Source organism: Myotis lucifugus, unplaced genomic scaffold (assembly GCF_000147115.1).
Source record: "Myotis lucifugus unplaced genomic scaffold, Myoluc2.0 scaffold_42, whole genome shotgun sequence".
Taxonomy (NCBI): domain Eukaryota; kingdom Metazoa; phylum Chordata; class Mammalia; order Chiroptera; family Vespertilionidae; genus Myotis; species Myotis lucifugus.
The window spans coordinates 1,548,289-1,570,910 of NW_005871090.1; the positions used below are offsets into that span (position 1 = coordinate 1,548,289).

At 50.7% G+C, this 22,622-nt stretch overlaps 1 protein-coding gene across 7 annotated transcripts in view; it reads right to left on the reverse strand.

The window, feature by feature from the left end:
- The window catches only part of JAG1 (jagged 1), a 34,953-nt gene extending 12,331 nt beyond the window's left edge, over nt 1-22,622 (reverse strand). For 2 of the 7 annotated variants that reach the window (XM_014455112.1, XM_014455111.1), the window contains exons 1-8: nt 22,566-22,622; nt 21,818-22,123; nt 13,189-13,240; nt 7,832-8,086; nt 5,938-5,998; nt 2,018-2,148; nt 1,449-1,568; nt 912-1,025 (exon numbers count right to left, since the gene is read on the reverse strand). In XM_014455112.1, the coding sequence (XP_014310598.1) occupies nt 912-1,025; nt 1,449-1,568; nt 2,018-2,148; nt 5,938-5,998; nt 7,832-8,086; nt 13,189-13,240; nt 21,818-22,081 (997 nt within the window). In that variant the 5' untranslated portion in view covers nt 22,082-22,123; nt 22,566-22,622. Of the gene's footprint in view, nt 1-911; nt 1,026-1,448; nt 1,569-2,017; nt 2,149-4,077; nt 4,157-5,937; nt 5,999-7,831; nt 8,087-13,188; nt 13,241-21,817; nt 22,175-22,565 lie in introns of those variants that run through there. The other 5 variants (XM_023753185.1, XM_023753184.1, XM_006087959.3 and 2 more) reach the window with 4 other exon arrangements.

The window sequence follows — 22,622 nt, forward strand, 5'->3', positions numbered from 1 at the left end:
AACTAAGGAAAAAGAATTCTTCTTTCATGGTGGAAAAGCTTAGTCTTCGTATGTGCTCAGAGTTGTCCCAAAACAACATGCCTGGGGGCCCCACGCCCCACTTCTGCACTGCACCGTGGAGGCCTCTTAACCACTCATCCACTGCCCACTTATGAGGTGCCAGGCTCTCTCCGTGAATTCGCTCACCGCGTCTTCACAGCCCCAGGAGATGGGCACTGCCGTTAGTCCGTTTAAACAGGGCACGGGGAAGTTCTGTGGTCAGAGTCCCACAAGGGATGGGTGGAGGCCACGGTGTCAGCCAGGCCATCTGACCCCAGAACCCACATCCTCAACCGTGCTGCCTGCTGCCCTCGGGGTGCTGATGACAGTGGTTTTCTCTGGCCTGGCTGCACCTCAGAAATCCGTGGCTTGTTAAAGGATATGACTCCCTAATTCCGAAGGGAAACTGGGGGACACGGAGCACTGTACTGTCAAGCACCCAGTGGCTCTGATGGGCAGCCCAATATGGCAGCCATGCTGGCTCTATAGCCCGAGTCCCTGTTTCAGGGCCACCTGCTCTCATGGCAAAATTCAGGGGTGATGACCTCCCCTGCAGAGAGATGCTCCGTGATTCTATCTGGAGGAGCAGAGCTTCAGGGAGCACATGCAAAATTAGGAGCTATGCCGTGAGCCCATTTCTCTCAGTAGCAGACACGTGTGCTCACTTAGCAGGGAGGATGGGGCGACTTCCAAAGACAAAGGCCGGGAGCTCAAGCCCTACTCCCCACCAGACTGCAGGCTGCATGCATCCCCTCCCACCAGGACACCCCTCACCAAGACCTCACACTGGACCATGAGCCCAGGTATCTGCCCGACCCCGAACCTCCACACAATGACCCTCTAGAAAGGACACAGGCCGAAACTCGACTTACTTGTGGAGCACGTGGGGCCGGTCCAGCCCGGAGAACACTCACACTCAAACCCCAGGGAGGTCTCCTTGCAGCTGCCCCTGTTGTGGCAGGGATCAGAGAGGCAGGCGTGCTCCGCTGCAAAGACCAGGATGGCAATCAGCAAGGGACGTTACCTATACCCTTTCTCCCCACACCCAGACCCCATACCGGGCCACCAGCTCAAGGTCGTTTCAAAAACTAAAAGCAAGTGTGTGATATAAGCCTGCTGTGTCTGGGGAAGAAAGGAAGTCATCTCTCTTGCTATTTCCAGCCACATCCCTAGGCATCTTAGAGTCGGGGTCGTGGCATCACAAACAAACTGCCTCCCACGGCCCATGCGCATCACCCAAAACACGGGTGCGACCTGAAGGAAGTTTCAAAGACCCACAGGACTGCTGAGATGGCAAGTCTTCACTTTGGAGGATATGCTCATCTTTTTATGAGTCCTTAAGTACATTTTTTAAAGCCGAGTTACAAAATAATTAAGCGACGGGATCTCATTCCGCCTGGACCACTTACCAATCTCACAGTTGGGTCCTGAATAGCCCTCAGGGCAGGAACACTGGTACTTGTCAGGACCCGTGTTGCTACACGTTCCCCGATTGAGACACGGCTGGTGAGTCCCGCAGTAATTGAGATCTGCCAAGAAGATCCCAAAGAAGTCAGTGGCTCAGAGATGTAAAGACTGCCAACCCGCTGCGCTTCTAGTCCCCTTCTTTTAAATGCCGGAAGTCATGAATAAGTCACGGGGATGTAACGCCGAATAGTCGATAACATTGTATTAACGTTGTAAGGGGGCAGATGGTCACCAGACTTATTGTGGGGACCATTTCACAATGTCTGCAAATCACAGTGCTGTACACCTACTATTGCATGTCAATTATCCCTTAATAAAAAAAAAGGGAAAACAAAACAAAACTGGAGCCTAAAGCAGATTCCTGATTCATAATTTAAAAGACACCCTACAAATAAACATAAGGAAATAAGAAAGCCAAATGACTGCCATCCCACCCCCAAGACCTCATGCTCCTTCCCCAACATCCCATCCTCAGGGGCCCCGTCCCTGAGGGCCCCTCCCCCAGGCGTACCTTTGTCGCAGAGCTGTCCGCCCCAGTTGGTCTCACAGAGGCACTGCCAGGGCTCGTTGCAGGTGCCGTGGACGCACCCCGGGTGCGGGATGCATTTGTCACAGTACAGGCCCTGCCAGCCATACTGGCACCTGGGGAGAGACAGCACACCCTCCTTTAGCCTCTACAGCATTCAGGGAGATCGGTGCCATTACCAGACCAGGCTGCAGAGCGCAGGGTTTTTTTCTGTTTTGTTTTTGGGGACAGGATTTTAGACTCTCAAGGTTTGTCTGGGGCTCCCTCTAAACAAACATTTTCATAGTTGGGCCAAGGTCCCCTCCCAGGCGACGCATGACAAAGGGAGGGCTGTTCGGGGAGAGAGGCCAGTGTGGGGCTGCCCGGCACAAAGCCACTCTTCTCAGGCTCCCAGGAATGAGCCGAGGGTGGAATAAATCAAGCCCAGGGCCGACTATAGAGGGAAAGGAAGGACTCTCTGGTGACAACAATAGCCATGTGAAAGTCTCCGCAAACACAGCACTTTGGGCAATTTTACACAGCAGCTTGGCTCAGCCCTTTGTCTAAACAGTGAGTCACGACCCCAGCACACAAAAATGCAACAGGACACCAAGTGCGGCAGGAAACAGCCTCACGATGAGGCTTTATGGAATCAAACAAGGAGGGAAAGGGGCGCCTCTTTTGGCAAGGAGGAGGGTAGGATCCCCGAACCCGCTCCTGCAGGGAGGGTGAGGGAAGCAACAGCTCTCCGAACCAATTCCATAGATAATTTATGACCCACGACTATGGCTGCTTATGCTAATTTATTTTATAGTTATTTCTCACTTTGCAAAAAAAAAAAAAAAAGGTCAATTCAGTTTATCTAGTATTGGGGAAGGGAGTTGAGTTACCTTTCTAAGCGCCTCATTAATCGGACTCTTTCGAGGCCAAATGGTGCCTTTGATCCCCAAACAAAAACACAAACATAAACCTTCACCTGGGATGGGAGAGAGGGCAGGGTCTCAACCACTCCCCCCTCAAGTTTCAAGCCTTCTGAAACTTTAACTGCCTTCTCAGAAATCAAGCTTTCAAGCAGGAGGGGGGGCTGGGCAGGCCTGAGGGTGGAAGGAAGGTGGGGTGAGGCAAGTGTTTCCATACCGGGACCTGGGAAACGGCATGGTCGGAACCGACTCCCCCGCTGAGCTGCTCAGCTGTAACTGTGGAGAACAGGCACCCCCAGAGGAAAGGCTTTGGTTTCCAGAAAGCGGGAGGCAGGCTAGCAAATCCTTGTCATGGGAAAATTCTAGGGACCCGGCTAACAGCTAATCACCACGGCCGAGAAGACTGCCTGCTTCCCAACCTCCACGAAGACTGCCACACCCCATCCAGAGAACCACTGGAATTCGTGGTTCAATATTAATCTGACACAGGATTCCGGTTTATGTAACACTAAACATCAGTCCAGGTAACAAGTGACTATTAAAGAAGTGAGATAAATCATCTGATAGACATTTTTAAAACTGAACATCCAAGTCAGTGGGAGGTGGAGGGGACCCATTTGATTAAAAAGTGATATTCTTAGCTTGAAAGATATTAAGAGGAAACTGACATGAAAGTAGCAATATTCTAATCACCTTCTCGTCTTCCCTTTCAAATTAAGGTTATACCTCTTGAGTTTGTCTAATAAAAGCAAGAAGAGGCAGCTGAGGACCCAACCTCACCTCCTAATTAATGAGAGCTGGATCCCCAAGCATAAAAAAAAAAAAAAAGGAACCACAAGAGGCCACGGATGACTTCAAAAGAAAACAAATAAAAATACTGACCCTAAAAGAGGCATCACAAAGTTATCCTGGTTTAATAGTATATGATTAAGGTTCTCATGAGAAATTGAAGTGACTTCCCTCACATGATGATTCATAATTAAGTTTGATATTATTGGCAGGCTTGCAATAAAGCGCGCATATGCGCCCAGGAAAAGGACTCTAAGTCGACCTGGGAACTACAGGACCCATCAAGTTTTCTCATGTGGAAGAGAAAAAAAAAACACACAACCACCTCTGTAATACATAATCCAAAAGACAACTTACAGGTAACTTGCCATTCCACTATTTCTGGTGCAGGGCACAACCTGAACTTCCTCAGCTAGAAGGTTCTGTTTTGATTTTCCTTCAAGGCAGGGAGAAGGAGATGGGTTGAGAGACTATGCAAATGACGTGTGGGAAAGTCGCACCTTAAGTAAATAAGGGCACTGGTGCGTGTCTGGGCAGGGAGTGGGAGGTGAGACTCCGAAAGAGAAAGGGCTAAATTCTGGAGACAAAGCCTGTTGTTCTGGCTGGGAGGGCCCTCCCCTGCGCCGCACGTTCATTCTGATGACAGTAGCAGAAATCGCGGCTGGCCTCCCTGATACCCATCTGAGCGCAGAGCAGGCCCAGAGTGGCTAATGGCACTGCTGAGCTGACTTTCTCCAGAACACCCTCAATTAGAGAGCTGAAGGAGGTGGACGCCAGCTCAACATTTGACAGCAATGCTGTCAGACCTACAGTCAGCCGCCACCTCTGGGGGTTAGTCTGCAAACCCCTCAGCTTTCCAGAAAATAATCGTATCCTTCTGAAGTGCAGGGAGAGACACTGTTCAGGTTTGTTTTTCTTTCACTTCCAGCTGCCTTCATTCCCACCTCAGCTGCCAGCCTCAGAGCCCAGTGCTCCCTGCTGCCTGGATGGGGAACAGATGCAGGGGTGGGGTTCCCAAAGGCCACAGATAACTATCAAGCAGCAGTTCTCAAAATCTGAGCAGCAAAATCATAGGGCCGGCTTCTCGAAATGCAGATTCCTGGGCCAAACTCAGAGGCTGAGATTCGTGTCTGTGGGGTGGTGCCCAGGAATCTGCATTTTGACGGTTCCCTGATTAATCTGGGGGATTCCACTCAGGAGTCCCGGAGTTTGGGGACAGTGATTCCCAAAGTAGGGTTCCACCAGCCACAGCAGCGTGCAGGGGCTTGTCAGACATGCAGAGACTTGGGCCCACCCCCGACCTATGGACTCAGGGTCTGCCTTGGGACAGGGCCCCATGTAACATTGGCTTACACGTGTTGTAAGCTTCCCTTGGCTCAAACCAGGGTAGCTCTGGGGGCAAAAGTGACAGGCCCAAAGGACCCAGGTAGTGTCACATTAAATCTGCTAATCCTTGGGAAGAGGCAAAGTAAATTGTGAGATTGTGTCAAAACGCCACAGCAGCAACAATATTTCCTGAAGGAAGCCTTTCCCAAATTGGCATAATGTGCATTTCAAAAAGTTCCCAAAACTGTAATCACGAAGCAGTGAGGCAGTCGGGGTAGGTCTCGGTTTGGCTTCTGCATTGTCTGGGACCATAAAAGAACAGACTTCAAAGGCCAGCAGCAAAGTCTACATTCATCAGGCTCAACTGACAAGATTCCAGCACAGCCATTAACCTCTCAGCACCGGCCTGTCTCCCGCCTGCAGAGGGGCCAGGAGATTGTACTAATCCCATTCTAAAGAATGCTCCACGTTCCCTATTGATGGGAAAAGTGGGGGAGGGTTGGGAGATGGAAAACCGGGCGGGGGGGGGGGGTGCGGGGGGGACGGATACACAGGCAAAGGAACGTACCCACATCCCTCCATCTAGTCCATTAGCATGTTGAGGGAAGATTACAAAAAACATGTTATCAATTTACAGAAGAGTTAGTCCATGAAGTCACTGAGTATGCTCCTAAGTGTTTCCTTTTTTTTTTTCCCCTATGAGGAGTGTGTGCATTCCACCGGACAGCTGGTATAATTTAATAAGCTTCGGATGTGCCTATTTGAATTGTAAGCTTTCCTGTTCTCCAAAGAAACATATTCACAGTCAAGTCAGTCCCCCTGCTTGCATCACAAAAATAATTATTAGAATAACAAAAAAGTCAACAACAGAAAAACAGTGTAGTTGTTTACCTGCAGTCACCTGGGAGTTTGCAAGACCCGTGCTTGGGACTACAGCCCTGTCGGCAAATCGCTGTAAGAAACACAGAAGGCTGCATCAGTACCCTGCCCGCTTCTGGACCGCCACCGCCATGAGAATGGCCTAGTTAAGCCTACAAAATCCACGACTTTAAGAGAACTCATATCAAGTCCATTGTAAAGAGAGGAAGATGGGAGGTGCCCAAATAACAAATCCAGCTTTAAACTTCAAGGCCACGCTAGCAGATCCTCAAAACATGATACTGTTTGGGGACAAAAATGCAGGCAAGCTGATGGGGGAAGGGGACCTTCATCCAGTCTCTCTGAACAATAGCTACCCTGCTCCCTTGTCAATTCCCACCCTTGACAAAAGAAGAAAGGGAGGTGTAATCCTTCCTCGTCTCACCCACTCTGTCCCATCAGGGCAGAGTTCAGATGAGCCCCAGCCTCCTTAACGCTCCCTGCAAATGCCCGGTGTCTCAAAAATCCTGTGGGATTAACAAAGCGAGCCAGGCTGCCTTTATTTGGCCCATTCAGCACCAGATCGGTTGGTACTTTTTAAAGTATCCTCACAAAGCAATTCTGCTGCCTTTATTTAAAAAAAAAAAAATTGACATAAAAAATACCAAACAGATAAACCTGTTATTGGTTTTTAGAACACCAACTACTTAAAACATATTTATCAATTCTGTCTTTCATTTGGGTCCCAGAAATGCCATCCTTTTAAAACTCTTGTCCTGTTATTGAAGAAAACAATACGGCCACAGAGACCTGCAAATGCCTCTCTCTGCCCTGCCCCTCAACCACAGCTCAAATATTTGTTTTTAATTTGAGTATATTTTAAAAAGATTTATCAAATTTATACAGAATGAGCGAGCACATTAATGTCCGTGAGGGCCTATTGTGGTTAACTGGAATTACCCACCAGTTTGCTATGCCTTAGGATTTTTAATGGTATAAGGACCACAGAGAATTCTGTGGATGTCTGTGCATGTGATAACTCACTGATTCTAGGAGGGGCTGGGACAGTAGGTAGCACAGCTGCAAAGCTTATGCAGGCAGACCTCGTTTTACGTGCTTCTCTTTACTGTGCTTCGCAGATGTGGCATTTCTTTTTTATTTTTTTATTTTTTTTTTACAAATTGAAGGCAAGATCCTCCACCAGCAAAAAGATTAAGACCGGAATTATTGCAACACTCATTTTATTGTGGTGGTCCAGGACCCAACCGTGGTATCTCCGAGATGTGCCTGTGCTATCGAGGATGGCTTCAATTATCCCCAAGTATGAAAACTCCGGCTCACCACTCGCTCCTCCCTCAATGCCACAGCCCTAAGAGATGCCCAGTGAAAGTTTGCTATAAGGCCACCCCGAGCTCAGGGGCTGTCATTTCCTACAGGATCATCTGCTCAGACATTGGGTTAACCCAGTCCCACCTTGGTATCTGTTTCGGGTCAGGTTCCTTGAAAGCAGAGCCTGAGAAAGGGTCTTGGGTACAGGGGGGAGCGGGGAGGGCAACAGATGGGGCGGTGGTAGGAGCTGAGCAAGGACATGGTCTCAGCTGGAGTCTGGCTTCAGCCTGATCCCAGGAGACGTTCTGGAGCATGAATTGTAGCAGATTTAGGCAGAGGGGACATGTCACTGATTTAGACGGAGCTGCAGGGATGGGACATGGAGTAGCCTCTGCTTGGCCATGACAATGCTCAGAGGAGGAAAAGCTATGAGCTGTGAGCAGCCAATCCTAAAAGCAGCTGGTGGGTAGGGCACAGAAAAAAACCCAAAATCTCACCCCACCTAAGATAGCCACCTGAGCACAGGTGGGGTGAGAACTTGCCACCAAAAGCGACAGCCACCCAGAGCTGGTTAACCCAGCCGGCATACCCCACATACCTCTGTTACATTCGGGGCCCATCCAGCCTTCCATGCAAGTTTTGTTGCCATTCTGGTCACAAGCATAATGCCCAAAGAAGTCATCTCGGGGTCGGCAGAACTTATTGCAGCCGAAGCCATAGTAATAGTCATCGCAGGTGACGCGGATCTGATACTCAAAGTGGGCCACCCCCGTGTTCTGCTTTAGGGTCTGCCACTGCCGGCTGGGGTTGATCATGCCCGAGTGAGAAGCCTTTTCAATGATGCTGTCCGGTTCTACAGGCAAAGGAAAAAGATCAATTGCGTTAACATTCACATCAGAGCCTTCTTCCCTGATCATTTTGGCTATTTGTAACAATAAGCGCACAGGGTGCAAAATCCAAGCAGTACAAAGAGGGCAGAAAATGAAAACCCTCATCCCCAGTGGCAACTGCTGATGCCATTTATTGACCTTTTTAATGAGTGTGTAGTATTTCACTGTCTGGAAATACAAATAAATTATTTACTTAGTTCTGACATATGTGCAATAAGGTTGTTTTGGCCTTTGGCTATTAATCAAAGCCACAATTGAACACTCTTGAACCTATCTGCCACGTGTGTGGTTCGATCAGTAAGAAAAGAACCTAGAAACGGAAGTGCTGACTCAGAGGACGTGCACAATCCCAGACAACCACAAACTACCGCCAATGAAGTCCTGTCAGTCTGTCCTCCCACCCGCACAGGAAACTGTTTCCCAACATTATTATCAAACTTTCTGATCGCTGCCTGATAGGTAAAGAAGCATCTCGTTGTAATTAGCATTTAATTAAGTGAAGGTGAGCGCCCTTTCACAGGTTTACAAAACCATTTGCATCTCTTCCTGTGAGCTGTCACCTGTTTCTCTTCTTTACCAAGTCTTCTAGGGCATGGCTGGTCACGCTGATTTGCACAAGCTCTTTACACATTATAGGAAGTAGCCCACTATGGAATGCTGCTCTTAAAGAAATTTCATTATTCCAGGTCAAGGTTAGCGATCTCTCTTCTGGTTTTAGAGGTTTGTGTCTTGCTTTAGAGAGAATCTACTTCCAAACTCTTCATTGGAAGCCAACGAGTAGAGTTATGTTTTTTAAAAATGATGACCATTACCACCTTTTCAGCTGGCATTTAAACAGCAAGACTATGAACTTGATGTACTGCACCTTGCACCGTTGCCCAGAAGACAGATGAAAAAGGAATTCACCCCGGTTAAGAGGCAGATTGACGGGGTTTTGGAGCCAAGTCATGCTCGCTGAAGAGTGCCCATTGAGGAAAAACGCTGTGCCCATTGAGGAAAAACACTGGAGCTGAAGCAGCTCTCAGGAGGAACAGAAGTGGCTCTTGCCTCCAGGCCACTGATAATCTCGTTTGAGAGAGACAGGTACTGAAGCAGCTCCATATGCACCAGGTGCCAGGAGTTCAGGGGAGGGATGTGAGGAGGAAGCAAGGCGCTAAGTCAGTACCGCAGCCTGGTCTTGTGTTTGTTTTCTTAAACCTGCCAGCACCAACCCTTCACCACCTTGTCAAATTCAAGGCCACCTTGGAGAGACTGTGTTAGGACCTACTTGCAATGTCTTTGTGATTCTTACCCACCCACACCCCTGTTTTCCTAGGCCCAGGGCCTGTGCGCACTGAGGAGGCTATGCAAGCCCTGCAGGTGACCAGGAGTGAAGGAACGCCTGAGTGGCTCCATCCACACTCCACTTCCAACATCGCCCTGTGCACCCTCTGGGTTTCTTTAACTGTCGTGTGGGCAAGACAAGCCTTGAACAAGCCCACATACCTGCAGACTTCCACCCCAGCGTGCACAGAACCACTTGCAGAAAACACTTTACTAACTTCAGTTTTGCAAATAAACACAGGCCGAAGAATGACAAAAATGTCCTCCATTAACTGTGTGTTTGTTCTGCTGGTTCAATTAAAAAGTGTAGTGAGCTATTACCATGTGATTATGAGCTCTTACTAAATGAATTATTTAAACACGCTCGCCATGGCTCAGAGGCCTCCAGGTTCTCTCAGGCAGGTATCAACAACAAACAATCCCGACAAGAGTCCAAGCCAATCCTAAAGGCACAGGCTGACATGTCATTCTCACAGGCTTTCCACAGGTTTCCAGGAAGAAATACGGTGAAGGTGTTATTTCCGAGTCCTCAGTGGGTCTACCAGGTCTGCATAACTACACACCTGCGTGACACATTTTTCCTAACAGCGAAGAGGCAGAGAGTGTGTGACATGCTTTCTGGTATCTGGGTTACAGAGAGCAAGTTTGCTGCCGGCTTCTTCTAAGCTGCCTGAATCACACTTCCTATCAGCTTGGCACATTAAACATGTATCTGGGGTAGATCACGGGGTAGTCCAGCTTCGTGACTGTAAAGGGTATTAACAAGCCTTCCTGCAATCTTCAACTGCGTGGAGGGGGGGCGCGAAGCACCCACAACAGCCTTGCAGGCCAAGGAGGAGGTAATGGGAGGCGAGTCTGAGCATAACCCCAGGACCTCGCCAACCTACCAACCCAGACGGGGCAGCAAGCCCTGGTCTTGAGTATATGCCTGCTTGTAGTTACATATCTAGTGAACAGCACAATAAACTGAAGCCATTTGCTCTGGGACAGAAAGGTAAATGTGTACCCTTGTACACTGCAGTCCCGAAATGCAACAGAAATGACCTGGAGGACTGATGGCAGGAGAGCCAGCCTTAGACAACACTTTCCAACACATGAGCACACCTGGGCTTCGTTCGGGCCACGCCCTGCTCGTGAGGGCTCATCGCAGAGCTGCTGTGCGAAGGGATTTTGTTCCCCACTCAGGGTTCTGTCTCTAATCTGTAGCCTGGAGGTCTGCATCTTGATTGGGCCCCCCCAAAGGAGCCACCTCTGTTTAGGTTGCTACACACTCTCAGCATCTTCCCTCACGGAGGACAGTCCCTTGGGAGGGACAAAGGATGAAGAGAATGAAAAGCAAAACATTCCAGGCAGAGCAACAAGCATATGCAAAGGCACCGGGCAGGAGAATGTGAAGACAAAGGTGACTGGTGGGGTATGACTGGAATATGAATGCAATGGATGACCACGTGGCAGGGAGACAAGGCTGGGCTATCAGGCCTGTGGGCCCACAGAGATCTGTCTTAAGAACAGTAAGAAGCTCTCAGGAAAGGTGACAAAGCTCTGAAAATACCAAGATAGCAGGAGAACGGAAAAAGCCTGGGAGGCCGACCAGAGTAGATGTGGGTGGACTAATTCAGCCACTACTGTTAAGAGTTCAGGTGTGAGCAGATGGCGACTTGGACCAGGGCAATAGCAGGGGAGATGGTGGGAGGCGGCAGGATTCTGGGAGGTCTTGGAGACAAGATTTCCAGAACGTGGAGGTGGATTAGATATAGACGCTGAGAGAGGAATATATATACAGTTCGCCCCTCCAGACTTCTGGCTCACAGTACTGGGTGTTCAAATGCTGACCAGTCCACCCATAAAAGGCTCAAGGCAGGATCTGCTTTTGGAGAGGGAAGTTATCAAATTTGGCTGTGCTGAATTCCATTAACTTGAAAACATCAAGAGGGCTGAAGAAGCAAGCAGACAACGCACTCCCAGCAAACCCCACCTTCCTCATCGGGGTTCACAAAGTGAGCCTCAATGGCCTGCAGTCAGGGGGCTTTGTGGCTCCCCCTCTTCAAGGGTACAGGTCACAAGGCCTGGATCCCTACCCCAGGTCCTCCCGGTGCCCTTCCAGAGATCTGGCTCTACCCCCAGCAACAGATGAAACATGCCATGCCCCCTGAGCTCCAAAATGGGGCGACCCCAAAATGCACATAACCATGGACAGCTCTGTATGCGCACCAGCTTCCCAGGAAACAGCTACCTGACCTGCGGGGCCAGGGAAGGCCCAGGAAGTCCCTAGCCGGCCCACCAGGTGTCCTGATCCAGCTCTTACAATGAGCTAGGCTCAGCCCTGAGGATGTTCACTCCAGATTGTTTTAACATCTACCGTGGAGGGGAGCCCAGCACGTCTGCACCGGTTTCTGAAGAAGCCATTTCTCCCTTCCCCACCCTCTTCCCCCCAATGCTTAGTTACCAGTGTAAGCAGGTCACAGTGACATAACGCTCACACAATCCCAACGTCTGTGGCAAGGGAGGGAGGGGAGAACAAACAGGTGTCCAGCATCCTGACTGGCATCAGCCACAACCAAGGCTGGTCACACACCCCGACACCGCAGTGGGCCAGGGGTGTCCCCCAGGGAGGAAGTCCACAGGGCCAAGGCAAGGAATGAGCCAAACAGCCTGGAGCCTCTGGCACTCTTAGGCTCAGCAAGGACTGGGTGGCCTCGGGCAAACCAAAGAGCCAGACAGCCCAGAAGCAGCCCATCTGGCCTATACCAAGCCCTCACCAGGCCCTCTCTGGGCATCCACCATTCTCAGAATCAGTTTTTTTAAAAAAGGCCAGGTGAGAAAAGGGGGGTGGGGGGAATGTCATTAGAAGCAACAACACAAAGAAAGGGTCAGTGAGGCAGAGCAACAAAAGGGACGAGGCATTCAGAGAACCAACGGCAAAGACAAATGTTGGCTCAACCTCTCCTCCTGCGCAGACTGAGATTTCTGCGTGAATCAGGTTTTCCGATGATGGCCACCCGGATCCTGCTGACAAAAAGGGAACTCGCAGTTTCGGCGAGGGAGGGAAACCATTTTTAAGTTCCCCTAAAGAGCAAAGACTACCTTATAGCCAGGCTGCTGTGATCCCCATAGGTGCCCTCCACAGCTTCCCCACCGAAACCCATCCCTCGCTCCTCTGAAAAGCAGCCTGCACTCAAGAGTCATCTTTCTCAAGGGGACAAGGCAAGTGCCATGGCTGGGAGGCTCTGGAATTCCGCTTCAATGAAAGGTTTGTGGTGCGCAGTGTGGGAAACCCGGACCGGCTGGAAGCTCACCTGCCCACCGAGTGAAATTCAAGGTCGGTCTTTAGAGACCAGCGCCACCTTTGCCGGCTTTATCTTTCCGATGAGAGATTAGACCCTCACTTAAAGTTTAAATGGACTTTTAAAAAGTCACTACTTTGATCCTTTAGCCGTCTACAAGGTTTTAAAGTTGTAAAAGCATTAAGATCTCTATCCCAAAGATAATCTAGGTCCCATATTCAGGGACCGAGTTAACTGGGAATCAGGCCTGGCCACTTAATAGTCTAAGCAAGACGCCCAGGGGAAGTTATGGAAAAGACGCCACTGGGAGGCTCGACCTAGGGGGCGGGGGCAAATGCGGGGGGTGGCTGAAGTTCCCTGACACCCAGGAGACAGGCTCAGCTCAGACAGGCACTGCATGGCAAGCACCGCTCTTCCAGAAACGTGCACTTGGACAAGTTCTCTGCTGTGATACTTACGGAGAGTGTCGTTACTGGAATCCCACGCCTCCACGAGTAAAGTGTAGGACCTCTGCAAAGAGATAAATGACACTTAGTATTCAGAAAGAGGGGTCAGCTCTCAGTGTCCTACTTTCCTGGCCTCCCCACATACCCCACCAAACAAAACCATAAAGCCGAAATGAAAATTCTTTTGCTGTTGAACTGAGGTTACCCAACTCCCCTCCCCACTCCAGCACCCACCCCAGCCTGACTCCTTTCATCTGGCGGGGGGTGGGGGGGTTGGAGGGGGGACCCACAGTGGTCATCCTGCAGGCAGCTCCAAGCCTTCATCAGGAGATGCCACCTACCTATTGGTGAGCACTTAGCATACAGTTTTCCACAACTTTCCAGACCCTAATTCTAGTGCATGAGAAACACACACAAAGAATTTATTCTCAGCAAACCTAACCGGGTCTTTGTGCCGGGGGAGGGGGCCCATCCAGGAGGGCCGGGTATTGCTAAGGTTACACTTTGGGCCCTGGTGGGGCGGTCCCCAGGGAGGCCCCCTTTTCCTTTTCAGAACCCCTTTGAAAGCCCTGTCTGTGTGAGACCATCTCGGCTCCCACAAGTATCAGGTGACTCTAGGAAGCAGGAGGGGGTAGGTGCAGAGACTCCCAAGACAAAGGCGGCAACCTAACTTGGGGTGCCTGGTGGGGCAGGGGGGCGGGGCAGGCCCTGGGGAAGAAAGTACAAAAGGGAGAAATAAGCACTCATTTGAGGGTTATATTTATTGATAAACTTATCTGTCAATAAGATCTAACATTCCAGGAATAATCCGAGTTCGCTAGCGAAACGAGTTCCCTGGCCCCTGGCGTGGTGCCCGATATTATACGGAAGGCACCTTTTATCTTCCAGGCTTATCTCAGAATCCCACCTGCCCCCAAATCCAAGCCATCAGTAAATTCTCCCCAGTTTATTCCAATCTTCACTTTTACTCCAATCTTCGTTTATAATTTCGGATGAGTTCAGTCTCAGGAAACACCAGGGTTTAAATAAACTTTCAGCTATCTTGGCGCTGGAGAAATATAGCCACAGGGGGTAGGGACAAAAGGCGCAGGAACCCTTTTATGTGCCCCCTGCACCGTCACTGGTGGTCGGGTACCCCCCCCCCCCATCAGGAATAGCAGAGCATATTAATCAAACAATGCCATGCCACCAGAAACACACGCACCAAGAAATGACACCTACAAGGTGAAGGCAAACACGGTGTGGAAAAGGGAGCTTCATTCATAACTCAAGCAAAGCTTCCTGCTCACATAGCAACCCAGCAGGCCGCCTCCGAGAATAAAAACATCTTGTGATAGATCCTGCCTTGGAATTCAGCCGAAATATGTTTCATACTCAAAGCAGAGTAGGATTCCATTTCGTTCACTGATAACTGTGGGAAAATGCTCAGAAGAGCAAGCAAAACTGGGCAAGCCAGGGCACATGCCCAGCCCTCTCCTGTGAGTGGCCATCGGTCCAAACTCATTGTCCTTGTTAATATTTTATTAGTGAAAGTTACACCTTATCTACAGCCTCTCGGTTCCCTAGCACTTCCTACAAATTACAGGACTCTCCCCTGAGCACAGCAAGAAATTTTATTTCTCTACTGATTCGAGGCGAGCCAAGTCAAAAGGAGGCCAGACCTGGGCCTGATTCCGTATAATTAAGCCCTTCATTTGCTGGTCACGTTGAGATCCACGTTTTTCGCTTCCACATATTGTTGTAATTAATCCCCTGATTAGATGCATCGATACCCAGAGTTTTGACAGACTTGCAGAGCACTAAACACATAATGCCCGCAAACCCCATGGAAAGGGAAGGCGTCCTGGGACTGAGCTGGTGTGACTGTATTAACTCGGCTTCATGCTCAAGGGAGAAGGCATCCTTTGGTCTTGCGCAAGAACTTGGAAGACCAAGCTGTCTACCCGGCTCATCCTTGCCAGAACTGGAAAGACTTCAGAAGCTGCTGACCAGCACTGTCCCACCGGGAGGGAAGAGCGTGGCAGAGCTCTAGACGCTGCGTGTCATGATTTTCCATCACTGCCTCTGGCTCGGAGGTGGATATGGGGCGAGGGCTGGAGACTGTGGTGTTGGCCACAAAGCCTTGCCAGAAAAACAAACTAAAAAGCCTTGGACCTTCTCTTCCCTTGTTTCAGAGAAGGGATTGTGGTTCTAGAATTCACCTCGTGAGCCAGGAGGATTCCTCCTGCCCAGGCTTCAGAGAAAAGGGCTCCCTTTCCAGGCCCCTATTAGGAGGCACTCTTACCACCCACTCCATCCCCACACTGTAGATCGACAATCAAGATAATTTGACAATGATTATTAGTTGCGAGGGAACTTTAATTTTTCCCAGGCCCACGCTTGACCTCTGTATATCCCAGAATATACGTGGACTCCGAGATCCAGACCACACGCACCTCATGCCATCAAAGTAGGGTACCAGGCTGAAATCAACAATCCATTGGGATCGTGTCACACCCCATTAGCCACTGCGAATCTGACCCCAAGCAGAGGCACCAGGCCTTCCCAAGGGCTTGCAAAGGAGTCCCAGGCAAGATAACGAGTTCATACCACAAAACCCACACAAGAAAAAAGAAACAGCAAATACCTGAATTTTAGTTGGTTTCATGCTATAAAACTAAGACTCTTACAGAGAGTCACCTGGCTTTCATCTCCATCCCCCCCCCCCCTCCACCCATTAAGTTTGACCAGAAAAAAATGGCCTGAGGGCAAAGCCTCAGGAAGGATGGGTTGCTAACAGACCTTCAGTCTGGGTTGGCAGAGTGAATCACTTCCGCCCCTTCCCAACTCCAGGCCCATGGAAACTGGCAACACAGCAGCTGGTTCTCAGGTTCTCCTTCTCAGGCAGCAGGAAGGAGGAATGGTCGGCTTTCAGAGTGACCTCTGGGGAGGACTTCTGTGGAATTTTACCTAGGAGATTCCTGACAGCCAAGCCCCAAGGCATTCCAGGGCCACCCGGTGCCCTCCAAGCACCTCCCTGGCCTCGGCACGGAGGCTGTGGGAGGGCTGTGTGCTGTGCCCATCACACTCCTTGGTGGTTACCTTGGCACCAGGCAGAGTGGTAAGCACTTAATTGCCACATTAAGAAGGGGGATGTAAGAAACAAAGGTAATTGTGTTGGCAGCTGGGAGCTTCCTTTTCCTGGCAACAGTGGCAGCCAAACCAAGCCCTGAGAAGCGGCTGCCTCCACTCCTGCCAAGCTGACGGACACAAACAAACCGCCATCCAAACGGCACGCGTGCAGCGTCCAAAACCCCAGGCCACCGCGACAGGCGGCCCGAGGAACTCACACCCTGGGAATGCCCCAAGTGCCCACGGGGCCATTGTACAGAGCCACTCGCCCCGGGATTGTCTGGGGCCGTGTACTCTCTGCTGACTCAACTGCCGCTTCCTGTTGCCGGCCCTGTATTAGCATTATTTTTGGAGTCGCCACATTATTCTCTATAATCCTCATTTCAGTCCCTTCGGCCACACTATTGTCCTGCCTGTGTCTGGGCGGCCAGAGTATAAAATATTCCAGTCACAAACATCAAGTAAAGGTGCCAGAGACTCCATGTGTGGGCACACGCACACTCACACAAACAATTCACGTATCGCAGGGTTTGGGCCAGGTGAGGCATGGAGAAAGGACAACTACCCCAGAGCATCCAATCTAAGAAGACTGCAGTCATAGAGAGCCATTCAGCCTGCAGGGCTTGACATTTCAATAGAGTCCGATCTGGTTACAAAGGGTGATTTTCTCATGAAAGCCCACCTCAAAGACCCACCAAGCGGCCCCAGAGCTCAATCCAGATTTGAGACTCAATGAGATGCCCCCACCCCTTTCCCATCATTACCCTTACCTGTTTGAAAAGCATCCCACTGATAATTAAATGCACCAGTTACAAAAGGGTGGCGAGGTTAATAGATAGAATGCCGAGAAGCCAGCCAAGCACAACCGCTGGTTCACACCGAGCAAGCCTGAACAAGAAGCCTTTCTACTTATTTACCAAAAGCGCATAAAAACTGGGCTGAGCTGGTAGAGGGCTCTGAAGGTTTGACTATTTACATATCACTTTTAACCACTGGGAACCATGTTGCAGAATTTCTTCCCTGCACATGCACTGCACTGGTGACAAATGTCACTGACACCATAAAAACCAGGGCCTCAGGGCAGTCCACGCAGTGATCAGAAACCAGCAAGGAAGTCACAACAGGGCCACTTGGCCCCAAAAGCCAAGATAAACGCGGTACATTTCCGAACCCAGAACCCTACCCCACCTCCACTACCATTCTAGGAAACACAAGAATCATCACTTCCCATGCATCCTAATACATCTCCCTAAAGTTGAAAAAAGCTTAAGTTTAAAATGTAGTTAAAAGCTGTCACTTTTCTCAGCAGCTTAGAACCTAACCTAGGGGTTGGGGGTGGAGGGGAGCAGGGGTAGGAACATGCCTCTGAAACTCGCCAAGGGGGAATTCTCAGAAATATTTGCCGTTGTGGATTACCATGCTAATTGTAGGCACATCCAAAGAGCATGCATTCTTACACTGCAGCCAATCTTGAAAGCCTGACATTGGAAACAAGTTCCGCCCTTCTACAATGGGCCTGTGGCTGCTGTGAATCCAATCAAGGCCTCTGTTTGCATTCCCATTCCCAGATCAGGGCTCTGAAGACTCTTTGCTGCCTTGGCTTCATTTTCTGCGTGCATAACACCTTTCCTCCACGTTACACCTTCCACTTGCCTTCTATCCAAAGGGTCTCCTTTACCACTCTTAGCTGCAAAGATTCTAGGCAGTATTCAGTTCGCTGGTTTTCTAGGAGGCTACACACCACCTCTTAAGTAGTTGCTGCTTCTCCTCCTTACCCATACTACTCCCCCATAAGTCCTTTTGCCAAAAGCTTCACCGATCTCTAAAAATGTTTGAAGTCCCTGTAGAATTATGGGTGGGGAGTTGGTGGGTTGTAAACTCATGTAAGTACTGGAGGTTTGAATAAGTTGCTAAGAAACAAGACAACAGGGAGGAAGAAAACACAGAGAAGGTTACACCTGGAAGAGAAGAGATGTTAGAGGCCAAGTGCCTTGAATATAAGGATTCCATTTGGGAGCAGCCATGCTGCAGACACTTGGTACAAAGTGAGCACAACTCTACTACATTCCTAAGCCCAGTTTTGCAATGCAGTCATTTCATCACTTTCCTCAGGTAAGTGTCTTAGGGCAAAGGGTGTTTCTCCAAGTGCACAAAGTCCCTTGCTCTGAGCATGTACACACATGTGCACTGTTTGTATGCATGCGAACCCCATGGGTTGCACATACTGGCTGCAGAAATGAGCTGGCTCAAATGAAGACCCCTTCCCTCTGCCCGCCACATGTCCACACCACATCTGTGAAGGCTTAGGGACTAGAAACACGGAAGGCATAAAACCAAGGACTGATAATCATATTCTGATTAACCTGTGGCATCCAATTCACCCAAACCCCTAGCAGTTGCTCATTCAGGCCTTGAAGAGTGAAGGGTGCCAACGCTGGCATCCCTCTGGTACACAAGAATCACATTTCATGGTATTTTCTTTAAAAATTAAGCTGATCTCAGCAAGCCTGTTATCAGTGCCAATGGCATTTAAATATGAGGCGGAGAGACCATATACTGTATCTCAGTTGCTTCCCCCAAAGTATCTCTAGATTCATTTCACCCTAGGGCCAGCGGGACATCATAGAACCAGCAGGGGTTTTGAGTTCCTGAAAAGCTTTAGGGGCTGAGTAGTGGTAATTACACTGGTAATGTATTTTTAATAAACAGGCACTACTGAGATTTAGTGGGAGGGGCAACTTACCCATTTCAGTGATTTATAAATGGTTATTCCCAAATTATTTCTCATTAAGCCCAATTACCTCTCACCATGTGTGTTATCACCAAGACCCCGATTGGAGGATCATAAATCAGGCTGGTTGCTTCAAGACAAGCCCCGAGGAGCAGCATCAGTATTGCTATTATAAACCATCAATGAAAACTCCCACAAAGCTGGGGCTGGGGCAGCAGGTCCAAGTGGGACATAATTCGATCCTATCTGGCAGGCAGTCCCACCTCTACAGAGCTTCCCACGTGGACACTGGGATGTGGATTCTATTCCGTATCTGACCAAATCACTTCCTCCTCTTCCTCCCCAGAACACGAACAGTTGTCTGAGAGGGTCATAATTCTCAACAAAAGATGTGAATCACACGACCTTCTATAATGACCTTTGACCGTGCCCCTGAACCACAGCTCTTCCATTATCAGCAAATTTGGGAGGACCCACGATAACAGAAATTGAGGCTGCCTGGGGGGCTGGGAAATCAGGTGGCAGGCAGTTCAAGGTTGGATTTGTTTTTAAGCCACATATGCTGTAAAGCTTGAATTCTGTACCAAGTTCAGTCACTCGCTATTCAAGAAAATCCGTTTTAAAGAGACAGGCTTATTAATATTTAATTGCCAAAGTAAATGAAGCTGTGCTTATTTATTTCCATGTTTACTCGGCTACCTGAGTGCTTTCATTTCAGTTAACACTCACCCTGGAATCATTCTTGAAAGTTACAGGCTGTGGTTGTTTCTCCAACCGCACTCAGAAAAATAAACTAAAACAATACACCTGAACTCTGGTTTCTCTTGGGAAGTAAAGCTTATATTTCACAGCAGGCCTTTTTGGGGCAGCAGGGTGGAGACTTGTTTATGAGTGATACATGCATTTGGCCTAACTTCAAAGGAACCACACACTCAGTGTGGACCAAGCGGTCCCCCCATTCTAGAAAGTCTATTTCATGGTTGGTGACCCGTGGGCCTGAAACCACAGAAGAGCACCAGCAAATCAATCATCTCTCTGCCCTCACATGCCACTTCCGCTCCTTCCCCATCCAGGACTCTCTGCCAAGTGTCAAAAGGGGACAGACACACCTTCCAGGTCACTTTCCGCAGCCAGCCTGAGGAGCAAGGCTCCCTCCCGGTTTCCACCCATCCTCTGACCCTACTCTCCAAAATGAACCTCAGCCAGGCCGGCAGCTTTTCCACATCACTAATAAGATTCCTTTTATGGTCTTGTGAAAAGCGAGGGGCTCGGGACTGAGCCTGGGAGGGTGGAACCACCTGCAGGCCCCTTCCTTCAACTCCAAACACACGTTGAAGGGCAGTCAGTATTCACAGTCAATGTGGGCCCAGCCGGATTTAAAATGTGGCTAACCTCTTTAGCTTAAAGTTCTCCCTAATAGGGGATTAACAAGATAAACTTGCTTTACAAAAATGAAATCCCGTAACAGAAGCAGCCCTTCTTTCTGAGAGCGACACATAGCACAGAAACCCCTCTTAATGGCATGTTTTTGATAACTGTCTTATCTCCTCCGAGGCAGAGAGGGCACTTTAAAAAGCCAGGTCCTGCAAACGTGAGAGCCACCCCCAGCTTCATGTACACCAAAGCAGACATTCTAATTCTGCCCTGTCCTCCCCACCCCCAGCTGGGAATCACAGCCCCAGCCCACGGATAGGAGGCAGCAGAGTGCACCCCATCAGAGCACGTGGTGGAGAGTATTCCCCTCGGCACAGAGCTCCCCCTCTCACCACCCACCCTCCCAGCACAGGCTGGGCCAAGCCACAGTCCTGGCAATGAGTCACGCCTCCTGGACAGCAGGAAAGGGGCAGAGGGCACCAACATTTTCCCCTTTCCTCCTCTTCTGCAATCGCATTCATCTTCCTTCCACCCATTTCGGGATGTTGCAAGGGCCTCGCTATGGGGGTCTGCCAGCGGCGCCCGGAGCCTCCAGAGGCTCTCAGACGGGGGTCCATGGACTTGCACCCGCGGTAACTGCCTCTATGCACCGCCACTTCCAGGCTCTGGCACGCCCCTAAAGACTTGCGGGGACCATGCGCTCTCCGGACAAGGGCATACCCCCGCCCTTCCCGGAGAAGTTTGCAAACACAGCTGTTCAGAGCCCGGGAACCACTGGAAGCGAGGCCACAAGGCTACACCGCACGGGGGCGAGGGCAGGAAGGGACCGGCAGGGGGCGGAGGCAGCTCGGGCGAAGGCCCGGAGACCCTCCCCGCTCCGGCGGCCGCCCCCGAGCCCTTGCACCCAGCCCGGAGAGCGCCCCCGCACGCACCAAAATCTCCTGGGGAGCAGCGGGAAACGGGTTCCCTCCACACCCTCCAGGAAGGACACACCCGCCCTCCCGGCCGTCCACGGGAAAGGGGAGGGTGCCAATTTGGACGTCGTTCGAAGGCCAAAAAGGAGCCGAGTCGCCTTCCACAGCGTTTAATTGGTTAAGCAAGGATCATCGATAATGACCTCCTGGTTTGGGAGGGGGGAGGGGGGGTTTACTCTGGGGCCTTCAAGTTGCAAGTTAAACCCGCTTTCCTGGGAGCTTTGCTCCCAAATCTCTGGGGTACCCATTTTCCTGTGCTCTTAGCAAAAAGCAGCGGGGATGGGCCTGCCGAGTCTTGCTCCCTAACCCCCCAACCCCCCAAAAATCTTCCCCTATGAGCGAGCGCCGCGTGAGGCCAAGATTCTCATATCCCTCTCGCAAGAGAAAGCAGGGCTCGGCAGACACGGGTGCGAAGCTCGGCGCGGCCTCCCAGCTCGCGTCCGTCACTCACCGGCCAGGCGAAACTGAAAGGCAGAACGATACGGTTACGTTCATTGCCGCGGCTGGTCTTGAGGTTGAAGGTGTTGCCCCCGATGACAGGAGTGGACCCCGAGCCGAAGCTGCAGGGCCCCTCGGCCGTGACGCGGGACTGGTACTCCTTGAGGCACACTTTGAAGTACGTGTCACACTCGTCGCGGGCGCACTTGCGGTCCCCCGGGCTCCGGGCACCGCCGCAGCAGTTCCCGTTCTGCAGCTCCCCGTTCACGTTCTGCATGGACAGGATCTCCAACTCGAACTGGCCGGAGGCCCCGCACACCTGCCGGCGAGGAAGGGAGGTCAGCACGGGGAAAAGTTGTTTTCTTCGAGGGTGGAAGTGGCGGCTCCCTCCCTCCCGCCCCGATGAGCCCTCGGCGCCAAGTGAAAATAATTTTGCAAAACTGAGCGCCAAGACTCAACGTGATTCCCGGGCAAAAAAAAAAAAAAAAAAAAAAATGCACGAGTGCGGGAGAAATCCGACGACTGCCCTGGAGTAGCAAGGGAGGAGCGAACATGCCCCCCTGCCCAGCCTGGAGGATACACTTAGAAGGACGGGGGCTCCCCCAGCCCAGGTGCAGCCTCTCGGGCGCAGGGACCCGGCTGGGGAGCTGGGTGACCGAGGACTTCTGGCCCCGCTCGCGGCAATCAACCGCCGGTGTCTTGGGCGTCGCGAGGGAAAGGAGAGGGCGGCCTGTGCCAGTGAGGCCCCGCGGGTTCCCTACCTTAGCTCGCAGGGGCAGAGAGGGCGAGCAGGAGGTTCAGGGTGCGCCCGGGGCCGG